This window comes from Limulus polyphemus, unplaced genomic scaffold, assembly GCF_000517525.1.
Source record: "Limulus polyphemus unplaced genomic scaffold, Limulus_polyphemus-2.1.2 Scaffold2015, whole genome shotgun sequence".
NCBI classification, from domain to species: Eukaryota; Metazoa; Arthropoda; class Merostomata; order Xiphosura; family Limulidae; genus Limulus; species Limulus polyphemus.
In genome coordinates this window covers 167,480-186,195 of record NW_013667625.1, presented here as the reverse complement: position 1 = coordinate 186,195, position 18,716 = coordinate 167,480, and the positions used below count along the sequence as shown (strand labels likewise).

At 31.7% G+C, this 18,716-nt stretch overlaps 1 protein-coding gene across 1 annotated transcript in view; it reads left to right on the top strand.

Annotated features, from left to right (window-relative positions):
- Nucleotides 1-1,796: 1,796 nt before the first annotated feature.
- Nucleotides 1,797-18,716, top strand: part of LOC106465660 (cyclic AMP-dependent transcription factor ATF-2-like) — a 29,207-nt gene continuing 12,287 nt past the window's right edge. The window contains exons 1-4 of the mRNA XM_022393597.1: nt 1,797-1,938; nt 6,685-6,786; nt 13,302-13,398; nt 15,641-15,791. Coding sequence (XP_022249305.1) covers nt 6,736-6,786; nt 13,302-13,398; nt 15,641-15,791 — 299 coding nt within the window. The 5' untranslated portion in view covers nt 1,797-1,938; nt 6,685-6,735. The remainder of the gene's footprint in view (nt 1,939-6,684; nt 6,787-13,301; nt 13,399-15,640; nt 15,792-18,716) is intronic.

Below are 18,716 nucleotides of genomic sequence, written 5' to 3'. Positions count from 1 at the left end.
ATTACTATCAACCTTCACCCATTCAGCTGGAGACTCACTCATCTCACTTATAAAAGTTCATGTTTTAATCAGTTACTTGATTGTGGTTGGTTGACTGGCTAAATCCTTGATTGTGGTTGGTTGACTGGCTAAATCCAAGTTAAATTCAGCATTGCTGTAATCAAGGAAATGTATCATCTTGCATCGTTTTGCTTAATTGAATAGAATATATCCTGACGGGGCATTTCACCAGAACCTTTGGCGCTCGCAGCACTAGGTCAGATTCGGATGTGGTTGGCCTTTATTTTGAACTGCGGACCAGCTGGAGTGCAGTCAGTCAATACCCGCCGAATAGCAGACTGACTGGCACTTTTATAACACTTCCATAGCTGAAAATGTGAAGCGTGTTTGACAGCTTATCGCAAACTAGAACGTTGGTCTCTCCGTAAGCAGCCCAGCACGCTAACGTCTGGACCAAGGACTCAGACTTTTTTATTTAATACTTTAAAAAAGCAAATATAAATTAATATAATCAACCAAAAAATTTCCATGTGAACATGTGACAAACGAAAACAATTTATCTTGTACTGAAAAGGCTTGTTTGTTATGAATTTCGCGCAAAGCTAAACGAGGGCTATCTGCGCTAGCCGTCCCTAATTTAGCAGTGTATGCGCCTTGGTTGCGTTTTAAAAATTTCATTTTCCTTCTTACTCTGTGGTATTCCACATTTTCCCTCAGAACAGGCAGGGGGTCCACTAGCTGGATGTTTGAAGAATACCAGACTATAGAGTGTTTGATTATTTATCTCTGTGATCTCTAACTGAATTCCTTGTAAAAAACGAGTCGAATCATGGAAAGTACACAATAATAATCTTTAACCACAGAACAGAATTATTATCATAATACACTACAACAAAACAAGGGTAAGTATGCCTGTTGTAAGTGTGTTGGACTGGCGCGCGCGAGAGAGAATAGAAGTGAAACCTTAGTGATCTCTCTCAGTAGCCCAGTGCATGCCCCACCCCTGTAAAGTAAACTTACAACACTGTGATACTTAAGTGAAGCCCCAAGTTAAGTTAAAATAAAGTAACGTCCTGTACAATATGACCTCAAAACTAGGGTCAGCTATGTCTTACTGACCCTTGTGTAGTTTTGTACGAAAGTCTAAAACCAATAAGCAATCCTATTCGCGTTTCATCCGGCAGTGATTTGAAGAAGCTGATTTGTCGGGTGGATATGGTAACACAACTGATCAGTAAGGGGACAGTGACTGTCTTAATTAATTATGTGAAATTTCACATGTAAATTGGCTCGATAGACTATTCAAATCAAAATAAGTGTATATAAATATACTTTTTAATTCCTAAATACGTATATACCTTTGAGTTTTCGAATATTTATACATTTTGTACTGTCTAACAAAAATTCAACAAAAGGTTAAAGTTCTTCTCTAGTATAACAGAATAGTTTGCGTTATTGTATTCTACATCCATATTAGCTCTCCAGATTTGCTCGTAATATTTAGCAGCAGCAAGGAAATTCGTAATACATATCTTTCACATAAGTCCAAACTTGTTGTTTTGGAAAAGCTCAGCAAATCATGCATTAAAGCTTTTTATGAGTTTTTAAAAATTGACAATTGTTCTGCTTATTCAAAATGAGCGTTTCCGTCGTCTGTATATTTGTTATTCTAAAGATAAATTATCACAGAAATAGTTTCTGCCAGGCAGTTTTTCCAGATTCAAGAGCACCATATTTCGATACGTGACGTATATCCGTTCCTTACACCACTTTTAATAATCAAAGTTATCATGAACCCAGGGCACCTAGTTTCTGTTTAGGCCTAACGTATTTATGGCTTATGAGTAAAAACGTTTGACAAAATCAAAAACTATCATAGAAAGAAAAACACTCATGCAAGATTTTTCTAGAGTACCTTGACGAATGCTCAAATGTAGTGTAAGTAGTTGTTACGAAATGCCTTTTTTTTAATGGAATGTTATTTTTAGGTATTACTGTTGCATACTTCTGTCAATGTGGTACTAGTAGTAATCACTAATACTAGTAATACTAATAGTGTAAAGTGTAATTATTAACATAACGTTGACCTAAGTTATGTTATACGTATTAGTATAACACTACAGCAGTACTAGTACTATAAGTACTTTTTTACTGACTCGTCTGTCAGTCGTAAGGCTAAGCTAACGTTAAGCGTTAGTATTAATGTTACGGTAAGTGTAAGTTGTAACTTGTAAGTGTGATGTTAGTAATAGTAGTTTATTTAAAAAAATTAAGTATTAGCCTACACTCAACTTCAAGTAATATTCTGTTAACATTGAGAATGTATTTTTATATTCCATATTCATATTTCAAGTTAATGATTTTAAATAGTGGTTAAGGTGTACCGTTAGTACCAGGCAGACTAAAATTATAAGACATTACTATTTTAGTATTTACTGCCATGATTCATGAGCTTATAGTTTCTCAGTCTTAATTACCGAAACTTATAAAAACTAAAAAAGGGTGATGTTTAGAATCGTGTATGTAAACTTACTATATTTATGTTCATATTATTATTAGTTATTAAAAATAGTTTGGGGAGGAAATTTATGGTAAAAAGTGGTTAAATATTAGGTACTAACATTTGATGAAAACATATAATTAAAAAAAAGAGGGTAGAAAATTGTATATAATTTGGTTTTAACTATTTAAGAAATATTTTACCAAATGGTCCCCTGTTGTCCATATCTTGTGTTTTGAGAAACACTTTTGGTACAGTAATAGCACAGCATTTGTTCAAAAGGTTGTGATAATTTTTTTTTTTTACTTTTAAACTATTGATTCAACACAATGCCTTTTCTTCTTTCTAACCTTGGTCTCTAAAAAAAAGTAAAATACTCCTCCATTCTCCTTTGAAAGGTCTTCAATGTTACAGGTTCTACTGCAGTCAAAGGCAAACTATTCCATGTGTCAAATACTCTCATAGATAAGTAACACTGCCGTAACTGGATCTGTGTTTGTTTGAGCTTTCTTGATCTTTTGTCCTCTAGACTTACTTCCAAATTTTTTGAAAATGTCACCTGAATTTATTGATTTCAAAACAATCGGTCTTGAAAACCTCAAGTCTCCCCAAGTCTTTCTTCTTTCCAGCTAAAACATTTCAAGATATTTTAACCCATACCAATATGATATCTGTTGGGGTCTCCAGTTTGGTGGATAAAGCAACAGACTTCCATCATGAAGACCCAGGATTGAATCCTGGCCACTACCAACATAGAAAAAGTCTTTCTTAAGATATTCCTGAGGATGGCAGCTGATTAGCAGCCAAAATTTAATAAAAAGCTAGAAATTAGTGTCTAGATATAAACATTTTTTATTACCTATTGATAATTAGACTTAGCTGATTGTATAGGCTACTAGCCATGATGGCAATTAACTTCTGATTGCTACAATGTTACTGTAAGTATACCTTATGTTTAAAAGGTTAAAGGTAAGATTTTAATGACTAATTAGTAGACAAATAACCAGTGCTTCCAGTACATTATTGATATGCATATGTATACAAAATGGCAACAAATTTTTTAATAACTTAAAATTATTATAAACAGTAAATTTTAAATATTCAAAAACTAAATGAAAATGCTCAATATTTTTTCCTACCAGTAGAATTGTTAATTTTGGTAAAAAAAATAAATGTAAGCCCCAGTTCATCCTTGGCACATGTAAGTGAGCTACAGTGTTGACCAATTTAAGAGAATTCCATCCCTCATCATTAACTGTAGACAAGGGCAAATAAAGTTAGACTATACAAAAATCATTCAGTGTTCAGTAAGGGTTTCTTTCATCTTATACTGCTTTGCTAGTGTTGTCCAATATAGTAATGAAAGTTTTTGTGGATTGGTAAGGAATTAGTTTCTCTTGGAACAGTATTCAAAATATATGTAAAAAAATTAAAATTTTTTTACATCATCAAATTAGATAAATTGAATGGTATTTCATAGTGAGGCTATATAAAATATTTATATTGCTGATATCCAATTAGCCAAGCAAGATGTGGTAGCAGTTTTGTTCCTAGGTTTTACAGTTTAAAGAACCCATGTCTCCTTTTATCAAAACTAAGGACAGACTGTGGAAATCTTGAGGGACATCCTTGAGATATATTGAAAAGTATTAAAAAGGATAATTCATGAACAACTGTATTTAGTTGATGGAATAGGATTGTTTTATCACTGTTTTGCTATTTATTGTACAACGCATAAGTTTCTTAAATGAAACCTAAGTGTTTTCTGTGGATTTTACACATTAAACATGTGTAACTTAGTTGTTCTCAACCCAAAATGTCATGGGTGGGTGCCTCACTAGTGCATTGATAGATGGTAGTAGTTCTGAGGTTGTCGTAGTCTATATAAATACAGTTTATTTTATTACTCGTCAGTAATATAAGTCACCTGCAACTACTTATACATCATATAATTTGTTTTAAATATAGACTTAAAATAATGAGTCATAAATAGCATAAAGAAATATCAAAATAGTCATATACCTTATGATAATCAGTGTAGCCTGGCACCTCAGTTGTTTTGCCCTGAATGCAAGGCTTGCAGATGTGATAGCCTTGTTTTGGATCTAAAAAAATTCCATGCTTGTGGCCTTCTAAGTGATCAATAATGGAACGAAATAATCTTGTTTATTACTTAAAACATGTGTAACAGAAAGACTTGTTTTAAAAAAATATGTTTACTCATAGAAATGTGCAATTGACAGATCAAAATGTCAGCCATGCCACTGATCTTGCAATGTACTGTTTTTAGATGGGGGGAGGGGAATTAAAAAGTGCAGGATTTCTGCGCTTTCAGCACATCACCACCATGATAGACTAATACAATTAGGTTACAGGTTGGTTATTAAACAAAAACTTAAGTCAGAAAATGCACACATTTTAATGATTGCTTTATTTTTGATATTCCAGCATTTGTATATTTTTTGTCTTTGTATCTTGTTTACATTTACTCTTGGATTTAACTGCAAGTTTAGATCTTTGACTGACTCTTTCACTGCTACATTTATAGATAAACAACTATCCCAGTACCAGGTTTATTTTTAGAATCACTATAAAAAACAGACAATTTAATACCTTGTTACCTGAAATTTGAAACTGGTAAATTTTTGGAAGTTTTAAGGTAAACATCCTTTCTTCATGATGGTAAAAATTCTAAACTCACATGGCATTGTTCTAGTGGGAGGACATATATGTTCTCTGCTCTTGACAGTAAAAGATTTTACATAGTATGACGTACTCCTTAAATTCTTAGCATACTTAAGCTTATTAGTACAGAAATAGTGGGAAAATAAATAGTAAAAAAGCATTTTTGTTTGTGTTATGATCCACTGTTGGTTGTGAAGAGTTGATAAATACTATTCTGCTTCTTTGTTTTCTAGTTTGTCTAGGTTCAGGTGTTAAGTTAATCTTTGAGCTGGAAAAATCAAAATAACTTATACTGTACACCTGATGATACAGAATCCATATTTGTCAGTTTAAGATAACTATTTTTAATACTTAGAAAAGATACAAGTGCATCCCATTGGATTTCATTGTATATGTTTTGATAAAGTGTTTTTCTGGTTAACATCATTTATTTGATATTACTTTCCTAAGGAAAGCAATTTTCTGCTTGCTTATTTTTTTTAGTCTCATAATTGAAGGAAACCACTCAAACTTGTGATACAGGGTTGAGTACATAATATTAAAACATGACCACATCCAGTATAAAGTCACTGTGTAATAGCATGCATTAGAACTACATTTTGACACTGTGTAGATAGTGTTATGCCATACAAAATTCATCATTTTTGAAAAAGGTATGCAACTGCCTTTTCCAGTGCAAAATATTGTTATACTCAAATCACAAAGATGTGGTCATATCTTGAATTTGGAATTTCCAAGATGAGGATATCCATTGAACTTAATGCTTTTGGTTATATATAGACTTGGGACACAAGGACTACCTAGAAAGAAACCTGCAACAAGTCATACCCCATCCTTAGTAAGCAAAGTGTGGCACCTTGTATCAGGTGAGAATCCATGAAATCAGAGGTCAATGCAAAAGCTATTCATGTGACCCTGGTAACATAATCAGAAAATATCTCCATCTGAAATGAGGCAACAGGGTATGGGTTCATACTTTTTGTTCAACCATTGCATACCTCAAGCAACTACAGAATGTAATGGGTATTCAGGTTATTTCTTATGAAGACATACCAGTCAAGTTGCTGAATGCAGCTCTTATGGATTTCTGTGTGATCAGCCTGTTATAACAGGTGCTGGGAAACCCTTGTTTGTTTTCACTTGATGTATTATGGAAAGTATTCAGAGAGGAATAATGTGTTTTGGACATGACTACCTTATGTCAGAGCATTTTGCAATGGAAACTATGCTGCAGGGCTATTCCCATAATGTATGATTATCAGGTAAAGTATGATCAGATGTGGTGATATGAACTGTAATGACATGGTTAGGCTCCAAAATAATTTTAATATATTGAACTCAACCCTCTGAAGATGTTTTTTTTTTTTAATATAGTTAGGTAATTACGGAAAATTATATATAATTGAGAGAAAAGGATGTGTCAAATGTAATTAACATTAATATTTGGTATTCCCTGTCTTGAATAATTTTTTTAACTGTAATATGATTTTTTTATACAGATTTTAACTGATGGCTAGACAGTTGATGAAGATCTTAGTGGCTGGGCCATTATGGGAGATAATGACAAGCCATTTGCTTGCCCAATAACAGGATGTAACATGGTAATAAAACTAACAATTATGCTTTTAGTGTGACCTTCATATTAAATGTCTAAGGTTAGACAAAATAAAGCATTTATTTGTTTATTTATTGTGCTGTTCATGATGTCTGCTCTTTCAGATATGCAACTTGCATTAATAATGTTTTTATATGAATTTGTGAAACAAAATCTATCTAGATTTTACTATATAGAAGGTTAACTAATAGTCAACTTTTTAAGCTGGGTGAACCTCATGAGATATTATTAAGATTACAGGTGAAAATATTGATAAAAATGAGGATATCAACTGTTAACTCAATGCAATCTAATCATTACAAGATCTTGTTGTATAACAGTACATACCCCCAGTAAGACTGATTAAATTAGCTACATTATTTATTAAGTTAGTTGTTCTGATATATAGGTTGCAAGGTTATTCCTTCATTTTTATTGTTATGTTTATATTTTACATATTTTTCCTTTATTGTATACTTTTGCTATCTTTTGAGTTTGTTAATAAAAACTGGCTTAAGCCCCTTAGTAATTTAATTGTAGAACTAATGTTTGCAGAGAGATAAAGTGACTATCAACAGCCAATAGTAATCGTGCGTTAAACTGTAATTTTATCTTGTAGAAAATAAAAGTATGAAAGCAAAGAGAATTGAAGAAAGGTATTTGAAACTCAAGGCTAGGAAGTTAGATATTGTGCAGATTACTTGCTTAAGATATTTTGAGTCATAAGTAGATAATTGTAAATTTTATGATAATTTCCATAGTTAGGTTGTTTTCTTTCTGTTTCTTTTTCCTAAGCTTGCATATGCCAAGATTATGTTCTTTAGTTATGGTTATTTTGTGGAGTTAAAAGTTTTTGAAGTTTCAGATGTGTAATTTGTAAAAATCTGGGCCCAGCATTATTTTGAAATTGTAAGTATATTCTGTTTTTTAAAGATTTTAATGGATAATTTTTCTATTAAGAAACATGATAGTAACATTTCAGTTGTTCGTAGCTAGAGTAAAATATTTGTTATAAATTAGCTTGTTTTGATCAAAAGATTTTGGAAGATCATAAGGTTCTGCGACAAATATATCAACCATAACATGGATCATAAGGTTCTGCAACAAATATATCAACCATAACATAGATCATAAGGTTCTGCAACAAATATATCAACCATAAATTAGATCATAAGGTTCTGCAACAAATATATCAACCATAACATTTTGCACATAAATAGCTTGTGTGCTGTATGAGGGATTGATTATACAGTACTTTAGAAGTTGTCTACTTACATGCTGTGGTAAGTACTGTATGGTTCAACAAATAGGAATCAAGAAACATGTTAACAATTCAAAATTTGGAGCTCCAAAAATCCTGTCATTAAACGAATCTTTGAACCTTATGTTTACAAGTTTCAGTTATATGTTGTGAATCCATCTCATCTGGCTGAATAAACATTAATGTGTATGCACATGTACACATAAGTAGCTACAGTAATTGTGAGTTGAATTGTAATTTTATCTTGTAGAAAATAAAAGTATAAAAGAAAAGAGAATTGAAGCAAGCTGTTTGAAACTCAAGGCTAGGAAGTTAGTGTTTGTTAGATTTGGTTTACATGTACGTTATGGGACGCATTGTAGCTTTTTTAAAACCCTTACAGTCAGATGTTATAGGTGAAACAATACACAAGTTTTGAAAAAGGATTGTCTGCATGGAAGAAACACTAATTAAAAACAAATGAACATTTTAAGTGACTATGAAGAAAAGCTATACCCATTTTTTTAAAGGATCCTTACTATGACTAATGTAAATCTTAATTTTACAGTATGCTTAATAAAATAATACTTTTCAAAAACTGTTTTGTTGTTTCACCAGATGAATGGAACATATACTGTGTATTTTTCACTATAACCTCGTAGCTAGTTATAAACCAGTTTCATATTATTTTTTATATGTCCAATTTAGGATGCTTTGGAAGCTTATATAATTGAAATTTGATACTTAATTATTGCTTTGTAAGAATTGTTTTGTATTGTTAACTTAATATATGGATTTAGGGATAATCTAGGTTTTTTATGCTAACTGATGTTATATTATTGGAATTACCAATGAAAATATTTATAAAAGTGTTTGTACCAACTGTAGAATTGGTGTGTTTTCATCTTTAGGAATTTATGTTTTATGACATCGCATATTTGCATACTTCCAATGAGAGTGTTATATCAATCTATGTACATAATGTGTCAAAGTAATTGTTATTTTTCATCTATATAGGTACCTTGCTTTGATTAGAAATTTTTGGTAATAAAACATTGTTACCAAGTGTATTTAACTATGTGCAACTTCAAAAACTGACTATATCTATGTCAAAAATCGTTATCCAAATATTTCAATATGTTTTTGATATGGCAGAAACAAATATAAATTTGCTTGTAATCAAACACCATTCTAGAAATTGAAAATTTGCATACACTTGCTAAATTTTAAAGTGTTGTCATAAAAGGTAAGATTTTGGTTACCCTCTTACAAAAATTATAAGTTATATATATCTCATGATTTTTCACAGTATTTCTTTTCTCAGTGCTAACTGAATTGATCAACTTCAGCAACGATTGAAGCTCATCAAACATTTTTATATTGGTGCTTTTTAGTTCTATTTATCAGTTGTGATTCAAATCAAAGTATAGGATATGGGAACAAGTGTCTTATTTTATCATTATCTTTGTTTCCATAAATGTAATTTGTTTGCATTTACCCCATGCTTAGGAATAAACTGGAACGTAATATTAGTACAAGACAGCCATAGTTCATAGGGATAAAATGAGTGCGTGTGATGTTGTTGTTCCAACTGTAGTTGAAACAAAGAACTCTTTATTGCAACTGAAACAAGTTTCTGAAATTCTAGTTCTTAGTCATAATTGAAGTTTACAGTGAACAGAATAGTGCTGGACAATTAGTGGTATTTGCTAATCGATTAATTGAGAGCACCATTGATTGATTACATATGATCAATTGATTAATACTGTATTTCTCAAACCATGATATACATAAGCAAAAAACAAGTTGATGGCAGGTGCTGCCAGCCAGTTGCCTAATCTTTAGTCAGTAGTTCAAAATTAGTGACATGGCAGATAGCCTTAGTAGCTGTGTTTAATTGAGTTGCTGAAGTAATCAAAAGTAATAATAATCAAAAACCCTAATTTCAATTAGTTGATTACTTTTGTGGTAATATATTTAATCATAATTTTCTTTAGTTGATTAGTTTACATGACAGTAATTGTTGCCCATAGGTAATCAATTAATTTACTAAGTTGCCCAGCTCTAGAACAGAGTTTCAGAAGGGGAAATATTGATGACAAATTATCTTTTCACGTATAGCTAAGATGCATAAAAGGTATCGGAGAAAACACCCAGGTCAGTAGTTTCCAAACTGTATGTCATGGCAAGCTGCTAAGGATGTATTGAAACTTTCCCCAAATGAAGAATAATTAAGAACAGAAAAAAAAAATCCATAAAACAATATTGCACGTGGCAGCAAGGGGTATCATAAAAATCGAGGAAACTGGGTTAAGGTATCTTTAGTGAAAAAAGTTTGAAACCATTGATTGGGGTAATCAGCTACCATGTTGAAATAGCAGGAATTCATATTAAAGAACAGATTTGATGAACAGGAAACTGCTCTATTCTGTTGTACACTGCCATCTGTCTAAATAACTTTGATTAATTTTAATTGATGTGATTAGCCCATGTGATTGATACCGTTGAATTGTATTTTTCTATCCTTTTGCAATTAAATAAATAATTCCTAGTTCAATAAGCTTTAAAAACATGCAACTAATAAATCAGATCTTAAAACATAAATGCTTTGAAACTATGCTAACAAAACATATTTAAACACATCCTACTGAAGGGAGGGTAATCTTATGCCTTACTCCATACCTGACAAAGTTGAAAAATTACAAATAGTAAAAATATTTCAGATGAATTATCAGATTTGAAGTGGTTTTGGGGGATGTATAAATCTGTAGAGATCGAAAAACACCAGTATTGGTTAAGTCTTTGTTTCTTTAGTAAATGTTTTGGCCACTTTAAACACATCAAACTTCCACAAATAGTCCTGCTAAGTTGTATAACAGCCACTGTGTTACCAAAATTGCTGAATTGGATGCTAAGTGGGTTCCAGTGTGAACTTTTTTGATACGTCTGTTGTACTGTGGTGCGTTGGTTTCCTTAAAACAGAAAAAAAATCAAGCTATTATTTTATTATTAAACATGTTTTGACCAACCCATTAACAGTATCCATACCTATGCACAATGATCATCATACTTGAAGTTCATTGTGATTGGTAATGTTATATCAACTACATATAACTGACTTGTTGAGTAATGATCTCGTAGTATTATTGAGCAACTAAGTAATTAATGTGTCCCATAGTTAGTGGTTGTTGTATCTTTATATAAAAAAAAACTAAATGAAGAAATGAATAATATATATATGAATACACCCTAATCATAAAAAAACGTGTATTGATTAATGTTTAAGTTGCATGAAATTACTAAAAAAATGAACACATGAAGCAGATACTGTTGTATGTGTTTTGTTGTTTTTCAGAAAATCACATGTATGATATTTTCTAAACATTATAGAACCGTTTTTGTTATTTTTTCTGTTTAGTGCTATGACACTTATAGCCTACATTAAAAAAGTTCCTATTTAATATTATCAACTTGAATGGGGCCCTAATAGAAGTGCTTCTACCCAAGTGCTGGTTGGTGTTCTCATTAAAGTTATGTCTTGTGTTGTTGAGCCTTATACATGTGAATATGTTAGTGAGGATAGAATTCTTTGATTTAAAAAAAAGTTCATTTCAGTTGTTTATTTGTGGTATGAATCATACAATTTGTGGAAGTTTAACTTGGTATGAGTGGCTTGTTATTATTGTTAACTTTGGTTTAATTACTGCCTATGTTTTTTGTAAAAAAAATAATCATTTGCTAAAATTAAATTAGCATTATTGACATTATTTTAATATTTATATGTAAGTTGAATATTAAAACTGAATGACGAGATTCATCTCAAAAGGCAGTTCATGTATCCACATAAGAAACAATGTTAGGAAACATCTTTATGACTATATAGATTGTAGAATGTGCTGGAAACTTTGTGTCTGTGTGAATTATGCATGTACGCATGTGTGAATTTGACTTATAGATTGTTTAAAATAGTTTGAAATGCAGAAATTATTTTTGAGTCATATTTCTATTTAGCAAAATAAAAACACATCATGAAAAACTAGTGTATATTTCATGTATTTTTCATTGGTCAGGCCAGACACTATATGATGAAACCACAGACACTACACCAGCTTACCGTCTGATACAACACAGCAAAAATTCACATACTTTAAAACTATCTCTTAGTTTCCAAACTGTGGGTTGTGATCCCATTTTGGGATGTGAGAAGATGATTACAATTAGGCCTACTTTTCTTCTGTTTTAAAAAGCTTTGAAAATCACCCTCTGAATGTGTTATTTGCTGTGGTGTTTTGGATGCTGTCTGGGGTGACATAAAAACGGGGTTGCATAGGAAAAAAATGTTTGGGAAGTGGTGTCTTATACTAAGTTTTACAGGCACTTCTTAAACTGTTTCAGTAATTTTTAAGTACGAGTTTAAAGGTTGTAGACCTAGGAATAGTCGTGTAAATTTTTCTGTTTTAAAAAGTTTCGATTTCATTTGCTACTTTTCAATACTGTAGTTTTTCTAAAGAAAGAAATTAAACCAGTGCAACAGTTATTTTTCAGATTTTTATTTTTGAATTTTTTGATAGACAGAATAGTTGTAGTGACAATATCTTGGTTGAATATGATTTTACTGCTGAATGAAAGAGGAAGTTTCATCTTGTGATTAATCATTGTATTGTTGAAATTTCATTATCATATTAGTATAAATTCTGTTATTTTTACTAATTTAGGCTGATATTGCATGAAATTAGAACGTAGTATAGAGCAGTTACTAGGTTTTATATATAAATACAGGATAGTTTTTTTTTTAGTGCTTATGATACATCTGCATTTTATGTTATTTTGAAATATAAACTGCATGGTTGATTCATACTAAAAAATTAATCAATACTAGATTAGTCCAACTGTTACTTATAAACATGTTTGGGGTTTAACAGCAATGGCATAACTTCTGTAAGATCATCATGCCATAGGAATTTGGGTTATTCAAAGTAGCATACATTGTTTTTGTCTTTGAATTTCTTATAAAGATAGCAAAAGGAATCACTAATACAAAGTGAAAGGGGAAATGTTCCAGACTGAGCAGATCTAAGGCAAATGTAAGTAATGTATATGAATATGTTGTTATAATTTTTCAGTGGTAAGTTTACTGTGTACGGTAGAATATCTTTTACCTTCTTTAGTTTTCATTATTATGCTATAAGAATGTTTATGAAAGTCCTATTATCAAAAACATTGTCCTTTTTTGTAGTTCTTTCTGTGCTGAAACATTTAATGGTTATTATGGGCTATTTCAGAGATTTGCAAATGAAGATCACTTGACTGTTCATAAAAGAAAGCATGATATGTCACTCAACTTGACCAGTGGACTATATATGAAGTCATCTTTTGTTGGTTTGTTTATTTTACTTATTAATGTAATGAAGTTAAACCTAAACAAATTGATAAACACTTCAAATGAACTTGTGTCAAATTTATCAAAGTTTATTAAATTAATGGTTTACAGATGCTCTTGTGAAAACATCGTTTCTTTGGCGGAGGTATATTGAAAGTAGATCCATGCAAACAAGTACTTAGAAAAGCTTTCTAAACCACTTTAATGAGTAAAACTTTGTGTCATTAGAATACTTGTTAAAAAGTTGTGAAACCATTGGTTATCATAACAATCCCATTGGCTAAGTAATAAAATTTTAAATATCATCAACTTGTATATATGCTGATAAGAATGCATTCTGTTATTTCCTTTCAAAAATATCCAAATTTTTATATTAAAATTTACACTTGAAAAAGGGTACATAAAATGCTGAAGAAAAAAAAGGTAAAAAAATCATTGTGAAATATACCAATGTAGTAATTTCTGTCTAATACCCAGTCTGCGAGTCAGGGAGACATGTTTGGTGAGTTGATTCTCAAACAAGGTTTTCCAGTACTCTCTTCTTTTCTTTTTTTAACTTCTCAATGGAAACTTGAATGCATTGAGATATCTGGAACCTGAACTGTCCACCAGTGTCTCTACAATCGCACCAATTTCCAAGCTACGAGGAAGCAAAATCCAGACTCCTACACAAAAATTGGTAGTAGTTCTACATGTTGAGCAATACAAAATATGGTTCCTCAGCTCTATATACCTGTTTTCTTCACATTTTTTACAAGTTCTGTTAATGTAGATGGCTGAGGAAGGCTCAACAAGGCTTACTTAACCACTGCACAGTGGTTAAGTGCAGTACCTGCCTGAGCACCAACACTTCTACTATTGTGTGGAAGAGGAACACAGCCCTGCCCTGCTAAATTCTTCTGGCAGTAAAGTGTTTGTTTTTTTATTGTTGTTTTTAAGTTCTTTATCTAAGCAAATATTTCTTTGTTCTTATCAGAATACTAGAACCTTTAACAACCAATAAATATACCCTGTGTTATGTGAAGTGTGGTAACAGCAATCTATGTTCAGTGAATTTTAAAATACTTAGTCCAAAGTGGTATACCCTAGGGGAGCCTACAACCCCAAGAGATTATTGCAGATAGGAATATTGTCTTCAAAGGGTATTACTTATGGCCTGGAAATTTATAATCAAGTTCCACACCAAAGTTGGAGATCCTCTGCAATCAAGAAATCCCAACCTACTGAGAAGCCAACATCTAAACCAAAGTATCCAGCAAAAACACCAAACTTGAAAAGAGCTCCCACGTAACAAGAGTGTAAAACCTACTCCAGTATCCATTAACAACTCTCAATTCTCTCTCCTTCCTCATCTTTTGCACCTTGCTCTCTGGCTTCTCTCTAACCTTATTCATGCTCCCTACCTTCTCTCCACCCACCAATGTAGATTCTGTCCGCCTTTTACAGTTACCTACACTATACACACAAATATCTCAAATTCTTAACACATTCCCCTCAAATAAACCATACACATACCTACATTACACATAAATTCTTAACACATTCCCCTCAAATAAACCATTAGGGCAGATGAAGAATGTGCTCAATCCCTCAACATCCTTAGGTGAAATCCTTCACCCCAAAATTTCTTATCTTATTCTTGTAACTCCCAGTTCCCTAATTCAGTCTCATTGACTCTCAGACAGGCTGTAAGAATGATTTTCTTGTTAATATCTTCAACAATTTTTTGTGACATATCAGTATATCATGATTTAATGCTCAAAATTTTGAAATATATCTTTTAATGGTTATCTAACACATTGGCCAATGTGTTAAGTTGTAGTACAATTTATGCGAGAACCTCGTTGTGACTATGTGAGATACAGTTATGATATATATATCATACAGATGTCATATACTGCCATAAATATAGAGGATGAGGGAAAAGTGTCTGTATAGTTGTTTCATTTAGAACATAGTTTAATTTCTAACTATCTGTTACTCTGAAACAAACAGTAATTATTTGGTTTCCATTTTCTTCATAATATTTTCTTTAGTACAAACTGTATCGTAACTTTTGCCTCACCGTGTAAATGGGTTATTGTACCAGTACCAAGCATAAACAGTAGCATTTACTATTACTATTTTATTACTTTTATTCAGTAAAAGTATTTATTATAAACTACACTGTAATGTTGTATTATAAATTACATGGAATTTAGTTTTGTTTTACGGTTTGGTTTTATGTTTTTTTTATCTTAGACCAAACACCCACACCAACAAGATTTATTTTAAACTGTGAAGAAGTGGGCCTGTTTCAAGATTTGAACCCATTTGAGGAACAGTTTCGTAAAGCTGCTCAGGCTGCTGCATCAGGACAGTTGACCATTCCAGAAGTACTTTTCTTTTTTAAGTAAAACAGAAAGAATGTGATTTAGATGTTTAATTTCTTTGTTGATACATTTTATAAACATTTTTTTAAATGAATATCTGGAATTTTAACATAGAACATCATAGGTATTTGGATTCTTAATTTTTGTAAAGAAGACAGATAAAAAAAAGAACATATCATTTAAATGCCAGACAAAAATGCTCAAAGAAATATGCCTGCAAAATAGCTAGTGTGTAGTTATAATTACAAATTGTAAATGAAACCAGACAAGCAACAAACATGTCCTGACATAACAAAACCATTTCTTCTGTTATGTCAAGAATTATTTCATCTTTGGTAAAACAGAGTTGCAAATCTTCATTACTGAATTCCCAAGAAATGATTTTTTTTAACTAATATAAACTATTCTTTCTAAAGGGGGGGGCTGGGTTTGGCCAAGTGGTTAGCATAGTGAGCTATGGATTGAAAGGCCCAAGGTTTAAGTTTTGATATGCCACTGAATACACTCTACACTTTCAGTTATGTGGATATTATAACCATGACAGTCAGTTCCTATTCAGTTAAGTAGACATTATATCTTTGACAGTCAATTCCTATTCAGTTAAGTTGGCATTATAACTATGACAATCATTTCCCATTCAGCTAAGTGGGCATTATAATATGGCAAATAATTCCTATTCAGTTAAGTGGGCATTATAAATATGGCAGTCAATTCCTATTCAGCTAAGTGGGCATTATATCTATGGCAGTCAGTTCCCATTCAATTAATTGGGCATTATAATTATGACATTCAATTCCTATTCAGCTAAGTGGGCATTATAAATATGTCAGTCAATTTTCTATTCAGCTAAGATGGCATTATAAATATGGCAGTCAATTCCCATTCAGTTAAGTGGGCATTATAACTATGACAATCAGTTCCCATTCAATTAAGTGGGTATTATAACTGTGATAGTCAGTTCCCATTCAACCAAGTGAGCATTATAACTATGACAGTCAGTTTCCATTCCACTAAGTGGGCATTATAATTATGACAGTCAGTTCCTATTCAACTAAGTGGGCATTATTACTATGGCAGACAATTCCTATTCAACTAAGTGGGCATTATAAACTATGGCAGTCAATTCCTATTCAGTTAAGGGGGTATTATAAACTATGACAGTCAGTTCCCATTCAGTTAAGTGGGCATTATAACTATGACAATCAGTTTCCATTCAGTTAAGTGGGCATTATAACTATGACAATCAGATCCTATTCAGTTAAGGGGGGTATTATAAACTATGACAGTTCCCATTCGGTTAAGAGAGCTGTATAACCTACTGTCTCGTAATTTTCTTGAATGAACTTATAATTCTCAACTTGCCTCTGGTGAAATGTAGCTCCCCCTGAGAAAATTAGTTATTAAGATGTGATAACTTTAATGACAGGGTTTTTCTTTATAAACATGCTGTATATTATATATATATTTGTCACTGGAAAAAGTTCAAGAGGATTGTTATTGTTAAAATATCAGATTTGGCTATGAAAAACAAACATACGCTCCCTTAAGTGTGGGTGGATGGGAGTTTAGGAGCACCTTTGTTGTGCAGCATGGAGTATAATTTAACCTGTTTGTTCATTATTATACGTATAATCTATTACAACAATCCAATAGTACTAACATTGATTTGATTTCATGTATTTTAAAATTTCTGTATTCCAAACGTATCTCCAGTAATTTCATATTGAAAAAAAAATTGGTGTCTGAGTCCAAGTTAATTATAGAATCAATTTACAGAACCAAGTCGGCATATTTCTTTTTGAAAAAAAATATGGCCGACTCACAGCAAAATAAAGTTAACATTTTGAAGTTTTCAGAAATGTACTTGTAACTTTCTTGTTTTTTATTTTCTTGATTATTACTAATTGTTGGTGTCTATTCTTTTTTTTTATGTGAAATTTCTATAAAATGTTTTATTTGCAACTTTAATTTAACCCCATTTTAACTTAAACCATATCACTTTAATATTTTTACACTGCAACAGTAACTACAAAAGTTTGTTCTTTATTTAAATTAGGCCTGGCACGACCAGGTGGTTAGGGAGCTCGACTCGCAATCTGCGGGTCGTGGGTTCGATTCCCCATCCCACCAAACATGCTCGCCCTTTCAGCTGTGGGGGAATTATAATGTGATGGTCAATCCCACTATTCATTGGTAAAAGAGTAGCCCAAGAGTTGGCAGTGGGTGGTGATGGCTAGCTGCCTTCCTTCTAGTTTTAAAATTGCTAAATTAGGGAATGCTAGCACAGATAGCCCTCGTGTAGCTTTGCGCGAAATTCAAAACAAGTCAAAACCAAAGCTAAAAAAAAAAACAAAAACAATTGTTCAAATTATTAAGTAAATGTTAGCAGAAATTTCCTTAATTTAAAATCACACTCTTATTTTACAAGCTGGTTTTATTTCTGTACGTAACAAAGTTAAATCTTAATATGACAGAATGTCTGATGGTAGGTCTCAGACATAGGGCTTAAATAGAGAAACACCCTATATTATCTTTTCTATGCAGAAATTTAATTTTGGGATCTAAAGAACCCCCTACAAATTCCTGTTTTAGGCATTTAAAAAAAAAAAGCAAGAAAATCTAATAAAATCGTTTTAACAAATAAATGTTGTAGGTCACAAACACAGCTAGAGCTCTTTTCTAAAATAGGAGAATGTTTGAGCCTGCATATACATGTAACATACTTTTTATATACTTACAAAATGACATAATGTCCCATGAGAAAAATGTAGCTTTAAGTGTTGTGGAATATTACAATTAAAATGTGTTAGAGATAGACTATCGTGTTATAAGACTGAATTTATCTGTATATGAAAGAAACTTGAAATATATTTGCCCAGTTGAGTGATACAGAGTTGATTTATTTCATGTTGTCACAAGCAATTAATTATATATATATATATATA